Below are 24,266 nucleotides of genomic sequence, written 5' to 3'. Positions count from 1 at the left end.
CTGAGTGAAGCATGTTAGATGAAGCCATAACATGTTGTCAAAAGATAATATCTCGGTAATTTAGAATCGTAACAGTTCAGAAAGGAACCTTTCAGCTCAGCAAGTCATTCTATCTTCTCCCCTCTCTCATCGGGCAGAAGATACAAAAGCCTGGGAGCACGAACCACCGGACTCAAGGACAGCTTCTATCCCGCTGTTATCAGACCTCTCATATGCTAAAAGACAAACTCTTGATCTCCCAGTCTACCTCGTCATGGCCCTTGCACCTTATTTGTCTACCTGCACTGCACTTTCTCTGTAACCGTCACACTATATTCTACATTCCGTTTTACTTTTTTACTACATCGTGTAATTATGTACAGCATGATCTGTCTGGATGGCACCGCAAAACAAAAGCTTTTCACTGTATCTCAATCCATGTGACAATAATAAACCAATACCGAAACCAAGTCTGTGCTGGCTCCTCCACTAAGCTACGGCATCAGTTCCCTGATTCCTCCGCTTCTTCCACAGTCTCTTAAGTGCTCTTGAAACCTCCGACTGACTAGTTTTCCAAAATACTTACAGGCAGTGAGTTCCCGATCATAAACACTTTCTACATTAAGTTGTTTTTTTCTTGTGTGTTCCAAAATTTAAATCAGTGCCCTAGAACCACCTGCTAATGGGAACAGAGTCTGCCTCATTCTGTTGCCATGAAAGGTTGGCCGACCTAAATAAACATTGAAATTGTACGGCTTTGAAATTCCTGGCCTTAGATTCTACCTGCTGAGGTAATTTGTAATTATGAAGCAAATGATTAAAAAACAATTCTGGGAAATAAGAAGGGTAATTTAGTTATCCCACACTGACAGAGGGCAGGCACAGGAAGCAGATGTTAGAGAATCAAGGCTCCAGTATTGTAGCATGTTCACTGCTATTCTCCTTACACTGGATAAGCACATTTGAAACAGTTTACAATGGAGTAAGTATTACGAAGAGCTGCATGTTATTGAAGCAATTAATTCAAGCATGGTCAATAAGTTAAATGTTTTGTAGAATTACAGATTTGGAGAAATTTAATTAGTTGAAGGAGAACACTGTGTCCAGCCCAGTTGAAATCAAAAGACTATTTAGACCAAATCCAAATAACAGCCTGGTCCATTTTGGGAAGCTCAGGCACGTCGTGTGTTCATCCAGTCCCCTTTCAAACTGTCCTCCACCAGCCTCTCACAAGACACAAGTTCACAAGAAACTAGGAGCAGGAGGAGGCCATCTGGTCCTTTAAGAATGCCCAGCCATTCAATATGATGCTGGCTGATCTGCCTAGGCGTCTTCTCTTCTTCATGGACCTCAATTCCCTGATCTTCCAAAAAATGATCTACCGCCCCTTGAAATACCTCCAGTGAGCTCGGCTCTCTGACCCTTTGTGGCAGACAGTTCCAGAGATCGCCATGCTGTGCACCTCAGTTTTGAATAACTATGTCCTCTCGTTCACAACTGGGCAAGTCATGAACATGGAAACAATTTAACATCTACTTAAGATCACTACCCCCCATTCTTCTAAACTGCAAAGAAGACAGGTCCAACACTTTACCTCATTCATGACAAGATGGCCCTCTAATCTCAGGACTGAGTTGGACTGCTTCCAATGCTAGTATATCCTTTCTTAACTTAGGGAGCCAAAAGTGTGCCCTTTCTAATTTTGCTTGTGTTCATCCAGCTTCAGCCTCTCATAACTTTGATGCATCTTGGACTGTACTCGCTGGAGTACAGAAGGATGAGAGGGGACCTCGTAGCGACATTTAAAATGTTGACAGGTAAGGATAGAGTAGATGTGGCTAGGCTGTTTCCCTTGGTGGGCGTGTCCAGGACCAGAGGGCACAATCTTAGAATTAGAGGGTACAGTTTCAAGACAGAGATGAGGAGAAGTTTCTTTACCCAGAGGGTGGTGAAATTGTGGAACTCCTTGCCACGCACAGCAGTGGAGGCCAGATCAGTGGGGGTATTCAAGGAGGAGATAGACAGATATCTAAATAGTCAGGGTATCAAGGGATATGGGGATAAGGCTGGCAAATGGGATTAGAATAGTTTTTTCTTCTCTCTCTCTTTTTCCCACCCCATTTCTTTTTCCCTTTTCCTTGGAGCAGACTCGATGGGCCGAATGGCCTGCTTCTGCTCCCTTATCTTGTGATCTTGTGATCTTGTTGTCTCCTTTGCCCTAAAGAAAACACCCCAATCCCAGTCAGTCTCTCCTCATAATTGTAATTTTCCAAATATCCCCATAAACCGCTTGTGCACCCTGTCTTGGTGCCTTCACATCCTTAAAAGCCTTGAATCCAACAGGACAGGATTTTAGGAGTGAGGTTCAACCAGCACATGTTACCATATCGCATGTTTAACATAAGCAACAGAGAAAAATGTCCTATTCCAGGAATCTACACAAATGCCTTAAGCCTTGGGATGCTACCTCCCAGCAAACAGACTTGCAAAGCTGGCAAAACTTACCAAAATGTTTGGCAGCAACATTCTCACACTGGTGACGCTGGTCTTCCAAGAACTCCAAGTCCAGCATTAAGTCATCTTCATCCAAGTCACACGATCCCAGTTTATTTAAGACATCCTGAATCCAAGGAAGGAAGGGGGAAAATACATCTGTTAAAATATAATTTGGCAAAAAATGTATTTATTGGCAACAAGGAGTGAACATAACCAACGGCCTCCCATGTAGATGCTATAGCCAAGAAAGTGCACCAGCGCCTCTATTTCCTCAGGAGGCTAAAGAAATTTGGCATGTCTCCGTTGACTTTCAATTTTTATAGATGAACCGCAAAAAAGCATCCTATCTGGATGCATCACGGCTTAGTATGGCAACTGTTCAGCCCGAGACCGCAAGAAAATGCAGAGGGATGTGATCACAGCTCAGCACATCACGGAAACCAGCCTCCCCTCCATGGACTCTGTCTACACTTCTCGCTGCCTTGGTAAAGCAGCTAACATATTCAAAGACCCACTCACCCTGGACATTCTCTCTTCTCCCCCCTCCCATTGGGCAGAAGATACAAAAGCCTGAAAGCATGTCCCATCAGGCCAAAGGACAGCTCTTATAAGACTATTGAACGGAGCCCGAGTACAGTAAGTGGACTCTTGACCTCACAGACTACCTCATTATGTTCCTTGCACCCTATTGTCTGTCTGTACTGCACTTTCTCTGTAATTATAACACTTTATTCTGCATTCTGGTATCGCTCTTCTCTTGTACTACCTTGATGTACTGATGTGATGAAGTGATCTGTATGGATAGAATGCAAGACAAGTTTTTCACTGTACCTCAGTACCTGTTACAATGATCGGGGGAATGTTGCCTGAAGTTGTTGGCCTGAACCCACATAAGAACATTGACGGTCAAATAAAAGAACGATTTGCACATAAAAAGTTCCTTTCAGGTCCCTTTCCAGCTCCTTACAGTCAACAAAGTTCTTCTGAAGCTTAATCGCTGTTTAGTTCTGGTTCTGAAGCAGGAAATATGATAGGCAATTTCAAAACAGCAAGATCCTAAAAAAACCACTGTGTTAATTAGACAATGGACAGCCTTCTTGTGATGATGGTTGAGGGATAAGTATTGGTCAGCATACTGGGGAAAGCTCCCTCGCACTTCTTCAGAGTAGTGCCATGTGATCTTATACATCTACCTGCAAAATCTGGCTGGACCTTGATTTAATATCTAAAAGGAGGCATCGTCAACACTGCAGCACTCCTCTAGGATGGTATGGTAACATTGTTTTAGATTTTCCTGTCCAGATCCCTTGGAGTGGGGCTTGAACCAGACAATATTAGCCACAAGGCCTCGGCTGCCCCCAGTGTATGATGGAAATTAATCCACCTGCCACTGAAAATTTAGAAATTCCTGACCCCACATTTTATAAAATAAGGTCTAGTTCCTTCAGGCTTTGAAAATTATTGGAGATTTGAATGAAAATGAAACATCTTCATTTTATCTTATCTTATAACTTCTGTTTAACTTTAGAATTTGTCTCATCTCCCTCTCTCCTCATTACCCTAGCTAGCAATCTGTTCCACATGTCCACCACTCTCCTGTACCCCCCTCCCTTTCTCTCTGTTTCTTCATCCCATCTTTTTTTCCTTCATTTCATTTCACTCTCTGCTGTGCACAAGGTGAATACTCTGGCATGCTCTGCAGCATCTCCTCCACAGACCTGGATCTCATTATAGTGGCAAATTTACAAAAGCACTTCCCATTATTAGTGTGGACATGGAAATATTTTACTGAAAGAGTTGAGTGTAGAAGTGTGGTGATATATTTTATGAAACAATAGATGTAAAACAAAAAATATTGCATTGAAATTGTACTCATGAAGTGGCAAAACACTGGTAGAGTTAATGAGTCAGATTCCCTCTCTGTTCTGCACTGCTCTGATCGACCTTAGCCTCTATATCCATCTTATATCCTCCCAACCAACCCGTGGGCTTCCCCCCACACCTCCAACTACAGCACCTTCAACAGTGGGAGGTCTCAGTTTGTATTACAAGTGAGAATGCACTAACATACCCTCTGACCATCCGAGGTTAAGTGTGGGTTTGAAAATCAAGGCATCCAACTCACGATCTACTGGGCAACAGTAATCTCTGCCCTCCTATTTGCACCAGTGACATTGATTACTTCAGCAAGTATCTCATAACACTGGAGATCCATGAAATCCTCCAAATCCACTGGCTTGTCCCAAGCCCACATTCCTGGCTTGAACAAAGCTCTGCTGGTTTCCCTTGGTGGGCCACGTCACAGGTGTGAGAAATCTGTTTGTACGAGAACTGGACAGTCTAGTCTGCCACTCTTGGTTTTCTTTTCCTTTTTTATAGTAGTCAGACTATACAGCATTACACAGATTTATACGACTGTACACAGTCTATATGACCATACACAGACCATAGGGACATTACTATGGCACATTACACAGACCCTACGACATTACACAGATTGTACATTACAGAGACAGTACGACAGTACAGAAACCATATGACAGTATAAAGACAATATGACAGTCCACAGACTGTATGTTACACAGATCATATGACAGTACAAAGACTGTACAACATTACACAGATTATACAACAATATACATACTGTTCGACAGTCCACAGACTATATGTTACAAAGATCATACGGCAGTACACAGACTGTACAACATTACACAGACCATACGACATTACCCAAATCGTATGACATTGCACAGACCATACGACAGTGCACAGACCATACGACAGTACGCAGACCGTACGACATTGCACACACCACACGACAGTACACAGACTGTACGACAGTACGCAGACCGTACTTCAGTACGCAGACTGCACAACAGTTCACAGACCATACCACAGTACGCAGACCGTACTACAGTACGCAGACTGCACAACAGTTCACAGACCGCACAACAGTTCACAGACCATACGACAGTACACAGACTATATGACAGTACACAGGCTGTATGACAGTACATCGACTATATTGCCTCCATGGAACCTGGCTGTCAAGCAGACATTCTACTCCAAGCTCTGTCAAAGCTCTGGACAGGGGGAATGATTCAAGGATGTTCTCAAAGCCTTCTTTAAAGAAATGTAATGTCCCCACTGTAGGAATTTGTGATCCTGGCTACTGAGGCAGAGAACCTCAGTGCTGGGAGCACATGGAAGCCCAGTGATAATGGTGGAAGGAGTGCATCAACTCCCATCCTACCCATCCCCCCTGCAGTCACACACCTCCCACCTCACCTGCGGCTGAGTCTACAGATCCCAGATGAGTCTCATCACTGAAAGTTGCCTCACAGGTGGATAGGGTAGTTAAGAAAGCTTATGGGATGTTGGTTTTTATAAGTCATGGGATCAAGTTTAAGAGCCGCGAGGTAATGATGCAGCTCTCCAAAGCTCTGGTTAGACCACACTTAGAGTACCATGTCCAGTTCTGATCGCCTCATTATAGGAAGGATGTGGAAGCATTGGAAAGGATGCAGAGGTGATTTACCAGGGTACTGCCTGGATTGGAGAGTATGCATTATGAGGAGACACTAAGGGAGCTAGGGCTTTACTCATTGGAGAGGAGGAGGATGAGAGGAGACTTGCTAGAGGTATATAAAATATTAAGAGGAATAGATAGAGTAGACAGCCAGTGTCTCTTTCCCAGGGCACCAATGCTCAATACAAGAGAGCATGGCTTTAAAGTAATGGGTGGGAAGTTCAAGGGAGATATCAGAGGAAGGTTTTTCACCCAGAGAGTGGTTGGTGCATGGAATGCACTGCCTGGGGTAGTGGTGGAGGCAGATACGTTGGTCAAGTTCAAGAGATTGTTAGATAAGCATATGGAGGAATTTAAAATAGGGGGATATGTGGGAGAAAGGGGTTAGATGGACAGGTGTGGTTTGAAGGTCGGCACAACATGGTGGGCCAAAGGGCCTGTATTGTGCTGTATTTTTCTATGGTTCTATGGTGACCCCAGAAATCCACACAACTAGAGTGGGAGCAAGTGGGGTATAGATCGGGTGAATGCACACAGTCATTTTCCCAGGGAGAGGGAACCAAAAATGAGAGGGCATAAGTTTGTGAGAGGGAAAGATTGAATAGGGACCTGAGAGGCAACTTCTTCATGCAGAGGGTAGTGAGGATATGGAACAAGCTGTCTGAGGAAGTAGTTGAGGCAGGTACAATAACAACATTTGGATAAGTATATCCACAGGGAAGGTTCAGAGGGATACAGGTTGAATGTGTGCAAATGGGGCTAGCTTAGGTGGGCATCTTGGTCGGCATGGATGAGTTGGGCTGAAGGGCCTGTTTCCATCCTGTATTACTCTAAGTCATCCTTGATTCCCAAGGGACTGCCTAAGAAGGCAGCGGCACATGGCTAGGACTAGTAAATATAACAGGAGCAAACTTCTGGATGGGAAGAAATATATCTAGGGGTTAAAAACTGGACTCATGTCACCTCCTCAAGCTTCGGAGAAAAGAAATGAGCAAAGTTCTAATTGGTTTCTCAGTTCACCTTCAATATAAAACTTCACATCATCTCTGTGTGTAATGGAAACATCTCTGGACCATCATGATTATCTCTTCCTGACAGGACTGGAAATCAGATTATGCAGGGGGAAACTTTCAACCAAGTTTAAATGGAATAAAAATAAAGTTAAAAAAAATTAACAGGCAGGGCATTTTTCAAGGAACGCTCCATGAATTCCTTTCTGTACAATTAACCCCGCAAGCTGTGTTATAAAATATGCATTTTCATATAACTGAAGGAAATTTCCTAATATGTCTTGCCACTGCAGCTTAAGGCTAAAATAAAACCTTGTTACATTAGCTTATGAATCTATCTTTCTAACACAATTACTGTAGAGTATGAGAATTTTAAATTACCTCTGCATCAGCGGAGTATGCGATGTAGTATTTCAATTATATGACAATGAAGGTACAATACCCCATTTACATTTAATTAATTTTTGCTCCTTTAAAATGTAATTGCTTACAGCCAACAGAACATAAAACTAAACGTGCTTTTTCCCTTATCCACACCCAGCATTCTTGCGAAAAAATGCATTATTTAATACCCTGCATTCCCAAATCACTCTCTGCAAAGGTTCAAGGGTACTTTGAGAAAAGTGCAAAGTCTATTCAACCTGCCTGAAGGATGTTCAAATTGAAATGTACTTGTCTAAATTAGTTCTCCAACCTGTTACAGTGCGCAGATCTCCAATATACTGATGATAGCAAATACCTGCTGATAATGGAGCCAAATTTGATGCTAGTGTTTATACCGTTTAGTTCTGATATTTCATCTCAGAGCTGATAATTTTAGGTAAATACTATATTATTTAACAAGTGAATTCACGCCTGCAAAAGCACTGTAAATCTGACTTGGGGGACAAATAGCAAGCATGAAGGTGCTTCACACAAAGCTCGATCTCGCCATCTAGTGACCAAACATAGTTGTAACTGCAGAGGACATTTGGAAAAACCTTTCACCATGGGGAGCCAGAGGTACTTCACAACTGAGCAAAGCAAAGGTGGTCCCATATACAAGCGGATTCCTCTGTACATGTACAAATGCAGTTGGGACATCGTGTTACAGCTGTGCAAGGTGTTGGTGAGACCGTACTTGAAGTGTTGTGTGCAGTTTTTGTTGCAGAGCTACAGGGAGGATGTCATTAAGTTGGAAAGGGTGCAGAGGAGACTCACAACGATGTTGCTGGGACTGGAGGGCTTGAGAGCCTGGATAGGCTGTGGGTCTTTTCTCTGGACCGTGGGACGCTAAGGGATGACCTTTTGGAGGTGTATAAAATCATGAGGGGCGCAGATAAAATGAATGGTCACAGCCTTTTTCCCAAGGTGGGGGAGTCTATAACGAGAGGGCATAGATTTAAGCTGAGGGAAAAGATTTAAAGGGGACCTGAGGGACAAGTTTTTCACACAAGAGGGTGGTGGGCACAGTATATTGAACAAGCTGCCAGAGGAAGTGGTAGAGGCAGGTACAATTACAGTGTTTAAGAGACATTTGGACAGGTACAAAGATAGGAAAAGTTTAGAGGGATATGGGCCAAATGCAGGCAAATGGGACTAGCTCAGGTAAGCACCTCAGTCAGCATGGGCGAGTTGGGCTGAAGGGCCTGTTTCCGAGCTGTATGACCCGACAAGTGCAGAGAAAACAGAGAGTGGATGTTAAATGGGTCTTTTTCTGGTTGACAAGATGTTGCAAGTGGTTTGCACGGGGATCAGTCATGGGGCCTCAACATTTTACTATTTATATAAATGACCTTGAACTAAGGCATCGAAGGCTGATGGCACAAAGAGAGATCGGAAGGTAATGTGAATAGGAGACAGGAGATTTCAAAGTGATATAGATGGACAAATGAAGCACAATGTGGGAAACTGTGAAATTGTCCATTTTGGCATGTGGAGATGTAAGGAGAGATTAATGAGAATCCATCCTGAGTACAGAGAAGCCCTGCATAACTTACTCCTTTCGAAAGACCAGTCCATTCTGCTTTTGCCCAAATGTTTAATGATGAACCAAAGCACATTTTCAGATTTGCAACTGCAACAAATATTTACATTCTGAACAAAACTGATCCTTAAATTACATGTGAAATAAAGATAACAGCATGCACAAAATATTAAACATGATTAAAATCCTGCATGATGATTAGGCACCGAAAAGAAGTAATGAGCTACTTCTTCACAGGTGGCAGCATCAGTGGGAGAATCTCAACTGATCGCTGAACAGTGCATTCTCCAGAGGAGATGCAGAATGGGGGTAGTTGAAAAAAGAGGCAGACTCATGTTGAAATGATTGGCAAAACTATTTCCTAAATATTTCCATACAGCAACATCTAGTGCTTACACAGCAGTCTTAAAAGAGCAAAACGTCCCAATGTGCTTCAAGGGAGCCATGTCTCAGAGTGTGTCACGTAGAGTTTGATGAGGAGGTGAAGACTGAGAGATATTGGCCCAACTTTTCTTTTCAATCTCATCATATTCGGGAGGAGCCCTGGGACTTTCAGAAGGTATCCTGGTTACTTTTCAAAAAAAGGCCCACTGCCAGCTCCTCTCTGCTCAGTCAAGAACAGCTGCCAAAGGAAATGGTGGAGGCAAGTACAATAGTATCACTTAAGAAACATTTGGATAGGTACATACATGGAGGGGTGGGGCTTGGAGGGATATGGGACAAATGCAGGACATTGGGACTAGCTAGGTGGGCACAGTGGTCAGCATCAACTCGTTGGGCAAAGGGCCTGTGTCCCCTGCTGGATTGCTCTATGACATTATGACTCTAAAGCAGTTTTTGTGAGCTGCATATAATAGAATGTGTACTAGGACACCAACGAGCTCAGACTGGGGGCTTAGATACCAGGCTGCATACAATAGAGGCCTGTGACTAGTGGTGTGCCTCAGGAATCTGTGCTGGGGCCATTGTTGTTTGTTGTCTATATCAATGATCTGGATGATAATGTGGTAAATTGGATCAGCAAGGTTGCTGATGATACTAAGGTTGGAGGTGTAGTGGACAGTGAGGAAGGCTTTCAAAGCTTGCAGAGGGATCTGAACCAACTGGAAGAATGGGCCAGAAAATGGCAGATGGAATTTAATGCAGACAAGTCTGAGGTGTTGCATTTTGGAAGGACAAATCAAGGTAGGACATACACAGTAAATGGTAGGGCACTGAGGAGTGCGGAGGAACAAAGGGATCTGGGAGTTCAGATACATAATTCCATGAAAGTGGCGTCACAGGTAGACAGGGTTGTAAAGAAGGCTTTTGGCATGCTGGCATTCATAAATCAAAGTACTGAGTATAGGAGTTGGGATGTTATGGTGAGGTTGTATAAGACATTGATGAGGCCAAATTTGGAGTATTGTGCGCAGTTCTGCTCACCTAACTATAGGAAGGATATTTGTAAGATTGAAAGAGTGCAGAGGAGATTTACTAGAATGTTGCCGGGTCTTCAGGAGTTGAGTTACAGGGAAAGATTGAACAGGTTAGGACTTTATTCCTTGGAGCACAGAAGAATGAAGGGAGATTTGACAGAGGTTTACAAAATTATGAGGGGTATAGACAAAGTTAATGCAAGTAGGCTCTTTCCACCTAGATTAGGAGAGATAAGTACGAGAGGACATGGCTTTAGGGTGAAAGGGGAAAGATTTAGGGGGAACTTCTTCACTCAAAGAGTGGTGGGAGTATGGAACGGGTTGCCATCTGATGTAGTAAATGCAGGCTCACTCTTGAGTTTTAAGAATAAATTGGATAGGTACATGGACGGGAGAGGTCTGGAGGGTTATGGACTGGGTGCAAGTAAATGGGACTAGCCGAATAACGTTTCGGCACAGACTAGAAGGGCCGACTGGCATGTTTTTCTGTGCTGTAGTGTTCTATGGTTCCAGAATGTGTGCACAGGAACCGGAAGAGCAACAAAGGGACAATGCATCCCTCTGCACACCACAAACAAGCTATTGATGTGGATAAGACTATTGAGTCAATGCAGTGCCTTATGACAACTGATGATGAAGTCAACATATATTGGCGGTAACTGAAGCAACAAGTAGCCACCTTACATGGGAAGAGGTATGTCTATAAAGGTGCTGTCGGACCTTTCTCAAGAGGAATGGGAAGCAACACCAGTGGAGGATTTGGTCATAGATGAGTCATAGAGGTGGGCTAAGTGCTAACAAAAAGTATAACACCTGCCGTTCCACCCTCATCAAGGCAGAAGGAAGAATTAGACTCATCCCCTCAATCCGACATCGGATGACTCGTCAGTAGTTCTGAGGTTCAATCAACTTATTAGGTTTTTGCTGTGAAATTGAAAAATAAATCAATAAAGGGCAGTATTGAATGAGAAGATTAACTGCTCCAATTGCTGCAACGAAAGGGTGATTGTGGGATACCCAGCAAAAATCTGACCCAGGGGCAACCAATGTCTTCGTTAGAGTGATGAGTTATGAAGGACTAAGAAGGAAGAGAGACGAGTGATTTAGAGAGGGATTTCCTGCTGGTCCAGGGAGCTGAAGGCATTGGATGGAAGGTATTGAAATCAGGTATTGAGGCACAATGTTGTTACCTTTGCCACACTCAGAGGCAAGAGACTTCATTGGGTAGAGACTGACAGCCAACAACCCCACTTTCAATAATGCACACATTAACGTTGCAAGGGGAAGACAGCATGGTCCATTCAACTTGTACCCGTGAAAGAAAATTCTGTTCTCCTACTTACCATCAGCATTACTTTTTAATCCAAAGTTCTCACATGAAAGGACATTCATGACCTTAAAGATCATTCGCCAGAATGGGAATTATCAAAATGCTGTAGCTGAGTGGTTAATTGGTCTTTGGCAGTCATTTCTTTGTTGAGCTAACGGATATTTTTTAGAATCACTTCAACTACCAGATTTGGCCATCAACTCCGATTAGAATAATTACTGTTTTCACAACTGCTGAACCATAGGCTTCTGAACCCGTTGATCCATTTACACGTAGTTCCTCTGGTCTAAATCTCTGTTTATGGGAAATAATGAATAGAGAATAGGAGCAAGTCATCAACCAGCCATAAACACTTGCTTCTACTCGATCGTAACTGAAGCTCTTCCATTGAATGCCCAGAAAGCAGCTCAGCTTGTACATACAGAACAAAAAGAACCCCATCCCCAAGTCTGCCAACACTGCAGCTGCCCTCCAACATAGTCAACAATCAGAAAGACCTCCTGAAAACTACCACACATGTAACCAAGCAATGAGCAGAGGATTGAAGTCTGATGGTCTCCAATTGCTCTGGCACCTGGAATGAGAAATCATGAACAAATGAAGGCCAATTTATAAAGCCCAATCCTGCACACAAAGTGCTTCGTATCTACACTACCTCTTCATACCTTGGGTTAGAGGACACCAATATTTCTCGTTCACTGCCCCTGAAGGAAATCTGAAATCAAATACCATTGCTTAAATATCTCAGGCCTGCTACTGTAAAGATACCAAACCAGCTCCAAAGCCTAATTGACCCTGAATTTGAGAGTTTTCCACCACTAATTCTGAGGGATAAGAAGATTTTATGTTTATTCAAGGGGTGTGGGCTTTGCAGTCAGAGCCAGCATTTAATTGTCCATCTCTTGTTGCCCTTGAGAAGGTGCTGGTGAACTTCATTCTTGATTCGCTGCAGGTCTTGAGGTGTGGGTATACCCACAACGCCGTTAGAGAGAGAGTTCTAGGATTTTGACCCAGCGACGGTGAAGGAACGGTAATATATTACCAAGTCAGGGCGGTGTGTGGCTTGGAGGGCAACTTCCAGGTGGTGGTGTTCTCCATGCTTTTGCTGCCCTTGTCCTTCTAGCAGGTAGAGGTCATGGGTTTTATATAAACTATAACTTCATTCAAGTTTTGAATCTATGGCAGGGATGACAAAAATTAACCAATAAAATGGGGGTTTAATAGCATTCTAATTCATTTGATTGATGATATTTACAAAATTAAACAAAAGCTGGCAGCTATTTTTGTTTTGTTATTTGAATTGGAATTGCTTTATTATTGTCATGTATCGAGACAGTGAAAAGTTTTTTGTTTGTATGCATCCATATGTAAGTGCATCAGGGTAGTAAAAAAGAAAAAACAGAATGCAAAATATAGGGCTGCAGTTACAGAGAAAGTACAGTGCAGGAAGACAAATAAAGTGCAAGGGCCACGACGAGGTAGATTGGGAGATCAAGAGTTCATCTTTTGGTATAAGAGTTCGATAACAGTGGGATAGGAGCTGTCCTTGAGCCTGGTGGCACATGCTCTCAAGATTTTGTATCTTCTGCCGAACAGGAGGGGGAGAAGAGAGAATGACCGGGGTGGGTGGTGTCCTTGATTATATTGGCTGCTTTCCTGAGATAGCAGGAGGCGTAGACAGAGTCCATGGAGGGGAGGTTAGGTTTGTGTGATGGACTGAGCAAGGCTTTCTTTCTAAAAATTAAATACTTCATTCATTTTCCAAGACTTAATAATCAGGAAGAAATGTGTCTTTGGTCCTAGCTTCGAATGAAGTCAATGGTGGTGAGTAGCCAAAAAGAACATAAGAAAATATGAGCAGGAATAGGCCACTCAGCCCCTCAATCCTGTCCCACCATTCAGTCTAATCATGGCTCATCTGCCCAAGGCTTCATCTCATCTGCTCCAATTCCTCTTCACTCTCAATTCCCCAGTCTTTCAAAAAACGTATCTACTTCCTCTTTAAATAATCCCAGTGATCCAGCCTCCACAACTCTATGGAGGAGAGAATTTCTGAGATGCACCACCCTCTGTGAAAAGTAGTTCCTAAATGCCCAGATCAAAGTCAAGGTTAAAACCTGCCAGTGATTTGTGGCTTGCATCGCATTATCACTTTGCTACCTCACCGGCCTCTTTGCAGTGTGTGGCTATGCTAAGAGGGTTTGGAGAAGGATGCAAGGGCCCTTGTCTCAGTTCATCCCCAGCAGTGGCATTATCAAAGGAGCTACGGGCCGTTCCTGGGGCACACACCGAAACAAGACATCAAGTGCTGCTGGAAGGTCATCAACTCGGTGAAAGACACCCTCTGATCTGCCTGAAACTTGTTGGTCTTCCAGCACTGCGAGATGTCCGTAGGGGAATGCTGCTGACTGGCACATTCCAGGCTGCAGGAGTACGTGCTGAGGGATGCACTGAAGCTCAGTGCAGCCGATGCAAAGGCTCTGTGGGGAAGGACCACAGTATCGGCTCCTTCCACTACTGCACATGGAGGGGCTGAGTTGGATGGGGAAGCCCCTTGAACAAGGAAAGGGTGCATCACCCCAGGGGGGGCCACATGAGTGGCAATAGTGCTATGGTTTTTAAAAAATAAGTTAACACTACCGAATGTAATGACCATGAATGTAAAAGTTTTATACTGTTTCTTCTTTGGTACATATGTTTTATTATGAATAAAGTTTATTTCTGAAATAAATAAATATTTGTGGGATCTTGCTGTGGGCAAATTATTGGCGCGCTTCCTACACTATAATTGTAACTGAAATTCGAGAAAGACTTCAAGGCTGTGAACTGCTTCAGGACATCCAAGCCTGTGCAATTTGTCACAAAGACTTCATAATAGCACAAATAAACGCAGATACTTCCAGCACAATTTGTTTATGCAGGAAATAAACCAAGGGAAGAATGCAAAATGGAATGTGAGAGACTGAATCAATGGAGCTGGCTCAGTATAAATCAGCCTTCAGAAATATCCACCATTTCTAACTTCAGGGACAATGAACAATGGAGTCAAATTTTTGATATTCTGTTAGTGATAATAACATACACTTCTGTGACCTTCTTTCCCACCCTCACAGGAAGACCACACATTAAGGAGTGATGGGCACCTCAGTGAGGATATATTACTTTTGTCTGACAAATGTCAATGCCCTGCAAAAAGTTATACAACAGCCTCATGATGTCTTAATAATGGTGACAGTCTGTCCATCATTGTTGCCAATGACAGACCATGATTTATCTTCATAATCCAGCATGTGCATTCTAAATTGCCTTAAGAATGACTTTTGCAAAAAATCTTTCACCGCACACAGAACAAAGGCTGTCAGACCAATCTCACAAATGATTTTCCCATGCCGTTCCATTTGGGGCCCAGTTTGCTGGGCTGAATATGTCTTGCTTCAGACAAGGTGAATCACTTACACTGTTTCCTGTTACAAGATTCATGCCTCCCATGTGTCAGCTACAATGTCAAGGTTTATTCAGGTCTTAAATCTTGAGGCTGTCCCTAAATCCTTTGAATTGACCATCAAGAGAGTGTTCAGCTTACTGCAGTAAATCTTCTCAGTACTTTCCAGCATTAGTCATTCAGACAGTGATCTCCACTGTCACTGTCACCACACCAGCAATATTGTATCTGGAATCATGGCGCATCCTTAACATAGAACATGAATCAGTACAGCACAGGAACAGGCCCTTTGTCCCATGATGTCTGTGCCAAGCATGATGCCAAATTAAACTAATCCCTTTTGTCTGCACTTGGTCTATATCCCTCCACTTCCTGCATATTCATGTGCCTTTCTAAAAGCATCTTGGACACCACTATTGTATCTGCTTCCATTACCAGTTCTGGCACCGCATTCCAGGGACCTACCATTCTCTGTGTAAAAAAACATACCCCACACACATCCTCTTTAAACATTCCCCCTCTGAACTTAAAGCTATGCCCTCTAGTATTTGACATTTCTACTCTTGGGGAAAAAAGGTATCTACCCTTTCTATGCCTCTCATAATTTTATAAACCTATCAGGTCTTCCCTCAGCCTCCGACACTCCAGAGAAAACAATCCAAGTTTGTCCCACCTCTGCTTGTAGATAATACCCTTTAATCCAGGCAGCATCCTAGTAAAGTCAGGGCACTGAGTATAGAAGTTGGGATGCTATAATGCAGTTGCTTAAGACATTGTTGAGGCCGCACTTGGAGTAGGTGTGTTCAGTTTTGGTCACCTTGCCATTAAGCTGGAAAGAGTGCAGGGGAGATTGATGAGGATGTTGTCAGGACTCAAGGGACTGAGTTATGGAGAGAGGTTGAGCAGGCTGGGACAATTCATTGGAATGTAGGAGAAGGAGCGGCGATGTTATAGAGGTGTATAAAATCATGAGGGGAATAGACAGTCTTTTTCCCAGTGTTGAGGAATCAAGAACTAGAGGGCATAGATTTAGAGTGAGAGGGAAGAGATTGAAATAGGAACCTGAGGGGCAACCTTTTCACCCAGAGGATGGTCCGTACATTGAACGAGCTGCCAAAGGAAGTGGTTGAGGCAGGTACACCAGCAACCTTTTAAAGACACACAATCAAGTACATGGATAGAAAAGGTTTAGAGGGATATGGCCAAATGTGGGGAAATGAGACCAGCTTAGATGGGAATCTTGGTCAGCATGGACAGTTGGGCCTGTTTCCATGCTGTATGACTCTATAACTCTAATCCACTACTGACTAAGAAGAAACAAATAAGCAAAATATTGTACCATGCCATACTCTCCACACAGAGAGGTGGCAAGACGTAATAAGTATACTTAGTCTTCATCGATGTGTCAAGAATCCCAGTGACTGGAAACTTTAATAGACTAGGGACCATTATCTCTAAATCTTGTCAATACTCCCAGACTTCCTGACTGAAATAGACTGAAACGAATTTTGAGAATTTCTACTTTTTCAAGACTCCTCACTTGAACATCACAGAAATGATGTTACCTCAATCACAAATCCCACGCAGGTTCAAATTTTAGGAATGTCTCCTTTTTGTGAGGAGATGTGTTTACTTTTGCATCAATTCACTAACGCTTTGGTATTAAAAGCAAAAAAATAAACTGCTGCAAGAACTCAGCGGGTTGAGCAGCATCTGTGGAGGCGAAGGGATGGTCTACGTTTCAGGTCGAGACCCTGCATTAGGACAGTTCGTTCTCACCAATACTTTTATATTATAACTAGTTTTCAGAACATGTCTGATGGAAGTCTTTATGTGAAAAGCACTGCAGAATAGAATGGCCACAACTTGTACTCATCAGACCAATCGAATCCCCTCTGCACTGATTTGCATTTGCTCGAAGTCCAACATATCTGAGACAAATTTACTAAAGAAGAGCCTGTGCTTTTCAAGTCCGGGAGGATGCATAATTACTCATTTGGCTATACATCAGGAGAATCACACACTCTTAAGTCATCCACAACAAGAGGGCTTGTGAATACAGGGGGAAAAAAGCAGAGATTATTGTCTGTATTTCAATGAGAGATGATTGAATGCATGAGCTGTGAATAAATAATCAGGAAGAAAGGTGCTTTGTTGGAAAGGTTTTGTGCCTTTTCACATTCTCTTTGCAGTAAAAGGGCTTTTCTCAGAAACTGTCTAGTTTTAGGCATGTGTGTGAGACCTGACTGAGCCAGACTTAAAGGAGACCTGTCCGACCAGATCTGAGCTTGCGGATAGAGTGATTGGAACCACTTACACTGGTTGGCTGTGAGGGAGATTTATAGAGAATCAACAGTGAGTGATTACTGTGCTACACATGCAATGCAAATAATTTACCGGGAGCATTACAAGAATCTAGATCAATGGGAATAAAAGCATTAGAGTAGGGATAAATAACTCACCTAATTTTCATTAATACTGTGTCATTCGTGAGTACCTGATATGGAATATTCAGGGCTGAGATTGATTATCACATCTAAAAAATTCAGCGCAGAAATTCGACCTCTATGTGGTTAAATGTGCTAGCATCATGTTTGTACTTTGAAAGCAATTGAACTGGATTTTATAAACAAAGTTCAAAATGCATACATTACCAGAGCATCCATTTAGCACATGGAATGGAGCATGAATTTCAAGTTCAGCATCAAAGCTCCATTAGTACTGCATTAGAAGAATCAATTCAGATTTTGTCTGTCAATATTTTAATAAATTCCACTGCTAAGAAATTTATTCCCCATCAGCAGTGCATTACGCTTCACTTCCAAAATTCTTTCCACAATACACGATGCATTTACTGTGAATGACTAGGGGATAAATTTTGATGCAAAGATATTTAATTCCTAAGAATTGGGAGCAGGTGTAGGCCACCTGGCACTTTGAGCCGAGTTCATTTTGGAAAATTGTACTTAATATAATTTTTCAAGAAACAGTAGCCTAGAAGTTGTGCTGGGAAAGGCATTCTTAACCAATGTGACACAGTGAGCCAATGCATATTTTGTACACAAGTTCCACTGTCCAAATTCTCCAAGATGCAGGGTTCAGGCATCAGGTGCAAAGGAATAGGTCTTGCATACATTGTGTACACAAAGGCCTTTCCTTTAGTAGGTCCTGGCTCCCAGCAGAGAGAACCATGGCGTGGGGAAGGATCATTCATTCAGTCAGGAGCGACTGGAATCTCAAGAGTTGGTTTGGGGCACTGGGGGACATGAGAAGGGTGAGACAGACCTGCTGGGAGAGGTAAGCACATAACATAACAAGCAACTACACATAAGTATTTGCAAGCATGGGACTTCACAACTTTGGACCTGGTGAGGCAGGTCTCCTTTAAGACACGTTGAAGCAGGCTTTGCAAAGCAGGTTTTCTAATAGCATGAGTGGAGCCTCCGTAAACAGGGGCATCATTCGCACAGAGAACCCTAAGGCAACATGGATCATGAAAAGCTTAGTGAGCATGCAATATTCCACTATGCAATAGAACTTGTGGGCTAATGTACTTGGATTCAGGATTATAGGGAAATACCTTGGAAGAGAATGAGTTCAAGCTTCTGTATTTTTCTGTAAAGTTATTCAGTCAGAGTATTTATTGTCCATCCCTAATTCCCTCCAAATTTAGTTAACTACGTCAGTGGGTCTGTATCACATGCAGGCCAGACAGGGTTGATACCCATCCCTGAAGATAATTAGTGAACCAGATGGGTTGTTAAATCAATTCTGCAGCTTCATGATCACCATTACTGAGACAAGCTATTTTTTTTTAAATTCCCAGATTTATTTAATTGCATGAATGTAAATTCCCCAGCTGTCATGGTGAGATTTGAACCTGTGTCTCCAGATCAATGGTCTAGAACTCTGATTGCTAGTCCAGTAATTAATCACAATGCTATCATGTCTTTCGTTCTGTGTACAAGTATTTGAATATTAACTTAATATTCACTCCTTGCACAATAAAAAAATGTGTGCCTTTATTAACAATGCCCAAGACAAATAAATCTACGACTACTTCACTTTGATTGAGCATACCGGCTTGGTATAGCAACTGCTCGGCCCAGGACCGCAAGAAACTACAGAAAGTTGTGGACACAGCCCAGCACATCATGGAAACCAGCCTCCCCTCCATGGACTCTTGCTGCCTTGGAGAAGCAGCCAGCATAATCAAAGGCCCCACCCACCCGGGTCATTCTCTATTCTCCCCTCTCCCATCAGGCAGAAGATACAGGAGCCTGAGGGCACATACCACCAGGCTCAAGGACAGCTTCTGTCCCATGCTGATAAGACTACTAAATGGTTCCCTTATACGATGAGATGGACTCTTGACCTCACAATCTACCTTGTTTGACCTTGCACATTATTGTCTACCTGCACCGCACTTTCCCTGTAGCTGTGACACTTTACTCTGTATTCTGTTATTGTTTTTACCCTGTACTACCTCAATGCACTGTGTAATGAATTGATCTGTACGAAAGGTATGCAAGACCAGTTTTTCACTGCACCTCGGTACAAGTGACAACAATAGACCAATACCAAAACCAAACCTTCACACCTATCCATTGCTCTTAACATTTGACATGAGTTCTGAATCACTCTGGTTTATTTTCTAACCACATTAGCACTTACCATCCATTTATCTAGTTAGTCATTCTCTCTACTCCCCTCTCCCATCAGGCAAAAGCCTGAAAGCAAGAACCACCAGACTCAAGGACAGCTTCTATCCCACTGTTATCAGACTCTTGAACAGACCTCTCATATGCTAAAAGATGAACTCTTGATCTCCCAATCTACCTCATCATGGTCACTTGCACTTTATTTGTCTACCTGCACTGCTCTTTCTCTGTAACTGCAACACCTTATTCTGCATTCTGTTTTCTTTTTACAACCTCGATGAACTTATGTACGGCACGATCTGTCTGGATGGCACACAAAACAAAACTTTTCACTGTATCTCAGTACACAGTACTATGGGCAGGGACAGTAGTGTAGCGGTTAGCGTAACGCCATTACAGCGCCAGTGACCCGGGTTCAATTCCGGCCACTGTCTGTAAGGAGTGTGTACGTTCTCCCTGTAACTGCGTGGGTTTCCTCTGGGTGCTCCGGTTTCCTCCCACATTCCAAAGACGTTCGGGTTAGGAAGTTGTGGGCATGCTATGTTGGCGCCGGAAGCATAGTGACACTTGTGAGCTGCCCCCAGAACACTGCGCAAAAAATGTACTTCACTGTGTGTTTCGATGTACATGTGACTAATAAACATATCTTATCTATCTTATCTTACATGTGACAATAATAAACCAGTAACAATATTTCTCATGCCACATTCTAGGAACACAATGGCCTCATGAGACTGATGCCTTTTGAACCCTTGTTTGTTTTATTGTCCAGAACACACAAGCAAATGGAGGACTTTATTACAGAAAATGCAACAATTCCTCTTGTGTAATACATTTAGTGTAGCAAAATAGCCCCGAAGTGTTTCAGAGGAGTGGTATCCAACAATATTTGACAACTGGCTACATAAGCTTGGACAGAATCTTGGCCAACATGGTAGGTTTTAAGGAGTGTGTTAAATGAAGAGGGCTAAAGAGGTGCAAGGATGGGGAGGGAATTAGCAGCCTAGGTTATCGGCAGTTGAAGTCACAGCTATCAGTGTTGGAGCAATGGAATTTGGGTTAAGTGGCAGGGCAGAGGCTTCAAACAATTGCAGGCTGGAGGAGATTACAGGGATTTGGAGGGGATTTTAAAAGAAACATGTGACTCCTAAAAAGAAAATATTACAGATACTGGGATTATGGTGAAAGGTTAATTGGGCACACTGTAAATTGTCCCAAATGTGTACGTGAGTGTAGTTGTGGTGATAGAATCTGGGAATGTTGACGGAGATGTGGGGAGAGACGGAGATGTAGGGTTAGCTTAAATGAGGGCTTGATGGTTGGCATGGACCCAGTGGGCCAGAGGGCCTGTTTCCATGCTGCCTGACTCTTTGACTCTATCAACTCTCCACAGATGCTGACACAAGACACCACAGACGCTGGAAATCTGGAGCTGCATGCAAAACGCTGGAGGAACTCAGCAGGTCAGGCAGCACCTATGGAGGGAAATGGACAGTCCATGCTTTGGGTTGAGACCCTTCATTTGGATTGTCCCAGTCCAGATGAAGGGTCTCAACCTGAAACATCGGCTGTCCATTTCTCTCCATAGATGCTGCCTGAACCACTATTTCTTTGTTTCATAACAGAATCTTGTAAGTGAGGATTAGGAGCAAATGTAAGTGAGTGACAATAGGGCTGATAGATGAAAAATAAGATTTAAGCAAAATGCTCCCCAATCTATGCAATTTCAATATGTGTTTTTTTCTCTTTAATTGTCTTGAGCTCAAATGAAGCAATAAGTCATAATGGACCAGTAAATGTGAATTGCCAATGATCTATGGGAGGTCTACTTATGCCGTTGATGTACCTGCGAGTGACATTTGTCCTTCCAGTGCCTTTATATTCAGCAGTGAGTAGACTAAATCAGAGGCCCACTGTGAGAAGACAGCTACACATTTGATGGTAGGGCAGCTGTGATCTCCAGATTACACAGGATAACATCAATAGGGAAGTAGGCCTTCATCAATATAAATATGTACACAAGAAAAAACAATTTGCTTCTGGTCAGAAGTAAATTAGTCAGGCAATATATTACATTAGCACATCATTAATATTATCCTTACTTCAGATTAATGTTTTTCACAAAGTGCTTATTTGATTAATAAGCAAGGTTCTTTGCTTTAGGCAACATTGCTTTGCTGTTGGTGTTGCATTTGTTCAAACCAATCATTCTTATGAACAGCCTGACAAGGAACAAAGCAACCACACTAAGGTAAGAGCTGCAAAATGCTAGTGCTGAACCCCATTCCCAATCCAATATCCTGAAACCCCAGAGTGTCCCTCAGATCTGCAAGCAGGCTCTTTAAGCTGTTCTCACAAAGGTTACAGAAGACACTAAGGTACAGAACATAGTTCTGTGGAGTACCTCAAGGATGTTCCAAAGTATTTTACAGCTAATTAAGAATTTCTGAAAGGTAGTTGCTATTGTGGTATTAGATATGCAGCATCCAAGAAGGCGACATCTATCATCAAAGATCCCCACCATCCGGGCCATGCCATCTTGTCGCAGAGGTACAGAAGCCTGAAATCCCACACCACCAGCTTCAAGAACAGCTACTTCCCTTGAACCAAGCGGCAAAACCCTCATCACTACAGTTTAGCAACACGATGACCAATTTGACCAATGAAAAACACGATGATGCTGGAGGAACTCAGCAGGTCAGGCAGCATCCGTGGAGAAAAGCAGATGGTCAACATTTCAGGTCAGGACCCTGCTTCAGAACTGAAGATGGGAAAAGGGGAAGCCCAATATATAAGAGGGAAAAACAGAGCAGTGATAGGTGGACAAAAGAGAGGAGGTGGGGTGGGCACAAGGTAACCAATTTAACCACTTTGCACTAAAATAGACTTTTTTTGTTCTAATTGTGTTTTCTTGTAAAAATTGTGCATAATTTATGTTCAATTTATGTTTTTTCTATGAATGCTGCTTGTATGATGCGATGCACCTTGGATGCTGCTGCAGGTAAGTTCTTCATTGCACCTGTACATACATGTACTCGTGCATATGACAATAAACTCAACTTTGACTTTGACAATATCTTCACAGCAAACTCTGGCATACACCAATATGATAACTCCCACGATAGTTTTTTTTGATGAAGCTAGTTGAGCAATAAGAATTGCTCTGGACAAAGGAAGAACATCGAATAATATTGCAGGGTCTGTTATATTTAACTGAGGCATTCAAAAGATGACACCTTCAGTAATGTTGCATTCCCTCTGTGTTGCAATGGAAAAGTAAACCCCCTCCCCCCACCATGCTTCTTTTCTTCTTCCCTTTCCTGGCCTTTTTTCCCTCTCTCTTCTTACCTTTTGCCCATCCCCTGGTGGATCTACTCTCCCCTCCTCCCCCGCACCTGCCTATCACTATCTCTTACCTGCATCAACCTATCACCACCCTGTGCCCACCCCACCTCCCCTCTTTTGTCCAGTTATCACTGCTCTGCTTTTCCCTCCTATATATTGGGTTTCCCCTTTTCCTATCTTCAGTCCTGAAGAAGGGTCCTGACCCAAAACGTTGACGACCTGCTTTTCTCCACAGATGCTGCCTGGCCTGCTGAGTTCCTCCAGCATCATCATGTTTTTCATCTAGATTCCAGTATCTGCAGTCCTTTGCTGCTCTAGTTTATGCATGTGCAGTCAAGCACAAATTACTGCTGAAACACTGTTGACAGCTATTGGAAGACTACTGTGATCCTTCATAAAGTTCAGAATGCATCAAAACAGTCATTCTGTTTTAGTCATAGAGTCATACAGCACAGAAGCAGGCCCTTCAGCCCAATTCCATGCTGTTCAAGGTGCCTTTGTGAGCAGGTCCCATTAGCATGCATTTGGCCCCTATCCCTCTCAAGAAACCTTTCCTATCCACAAACCTGTCCAAATGTCTTTTAACTGTTGTAATTGTACCTGTCCCTACCACTTCCTCTGGCAGCTCATTTCAAATGCCAACCACCCTCTGTGAGAAAAACCTGCCCCTCAGGTCCCCTTTAAATCTTGATGCAGGGTCTCAATCTGAAACATCGACAATTCATTTCACCCCACAGATGCTGCCATTATCAGCACCATTCTCTGCAAGATTGCATTGCTTATTAAGTGGACATTGTGTTTCATTTAAGATTCAAGAAAATACAATTTGATAGTCATTGTAACTAAGCACAAGCCAAATAATGTAACCAAGGGTATGGTGCCACCTTCTGATACAGATGCAATGTCAATAGATTAACACCCATAATTGAGCAGAAAATGTAATTACCTAATCTCAGGATGGTAATCATTTAATGACTCCATCAATAACAATCCTATGCAATATGCAAATTTTAAACATTAGCCTGAAAAGTGCAAATATTTTCTGCATCTTAACCTCAGTCAGCTGATCTCCATGATCACAATTGAAATG

General features: G+C 42.8%; 1 protein-coding gene across 3 annotated transcripts in view; it reads right to left on the bottom strand.

Annotated features, from left to right (window-relative positions):
* Nucleotides 1–24,266, bottom strand: part of ccser1 (coiled-coil serine-rich protein 1) — a 1,189,492-nt gene that overhangs the window by 898,932 nt on the left and 266,294 nt on the right. For all 3 annotated transcript variants that reach the window (XM_052043574.1, XM_052043589.1, XM_052043581.1), the window contains one exon: nucleotides 2,485–2,599. In XM_052043574.1, coding sequence (XP_051899534.1) covers nucleotides 2,485–2,599 — 115 coding nt within the window. The remainder of the gene's footprint in view (nucleotides 1–2,484; nucleotides 2,600–24,266) is intronic.

This window comes from Pristis pectinata, chromosome 2, assembly GCF_009764475.1.
Source record: "Pristis pectinata isolate sPriPec2 chromosome 2, sPriPec2.1.pri, whole genome shotgun sequence".
Taxonomy (NCBI): Eukaryota; Metazoa; Chordata; class Chondrichthyes; order Rhinopristiformes; family Pristidae; genus Pristis; species Pristis pectinata.
This window is presented reverse-complemented; position numbering and strand designations above follow the sequence as displayed.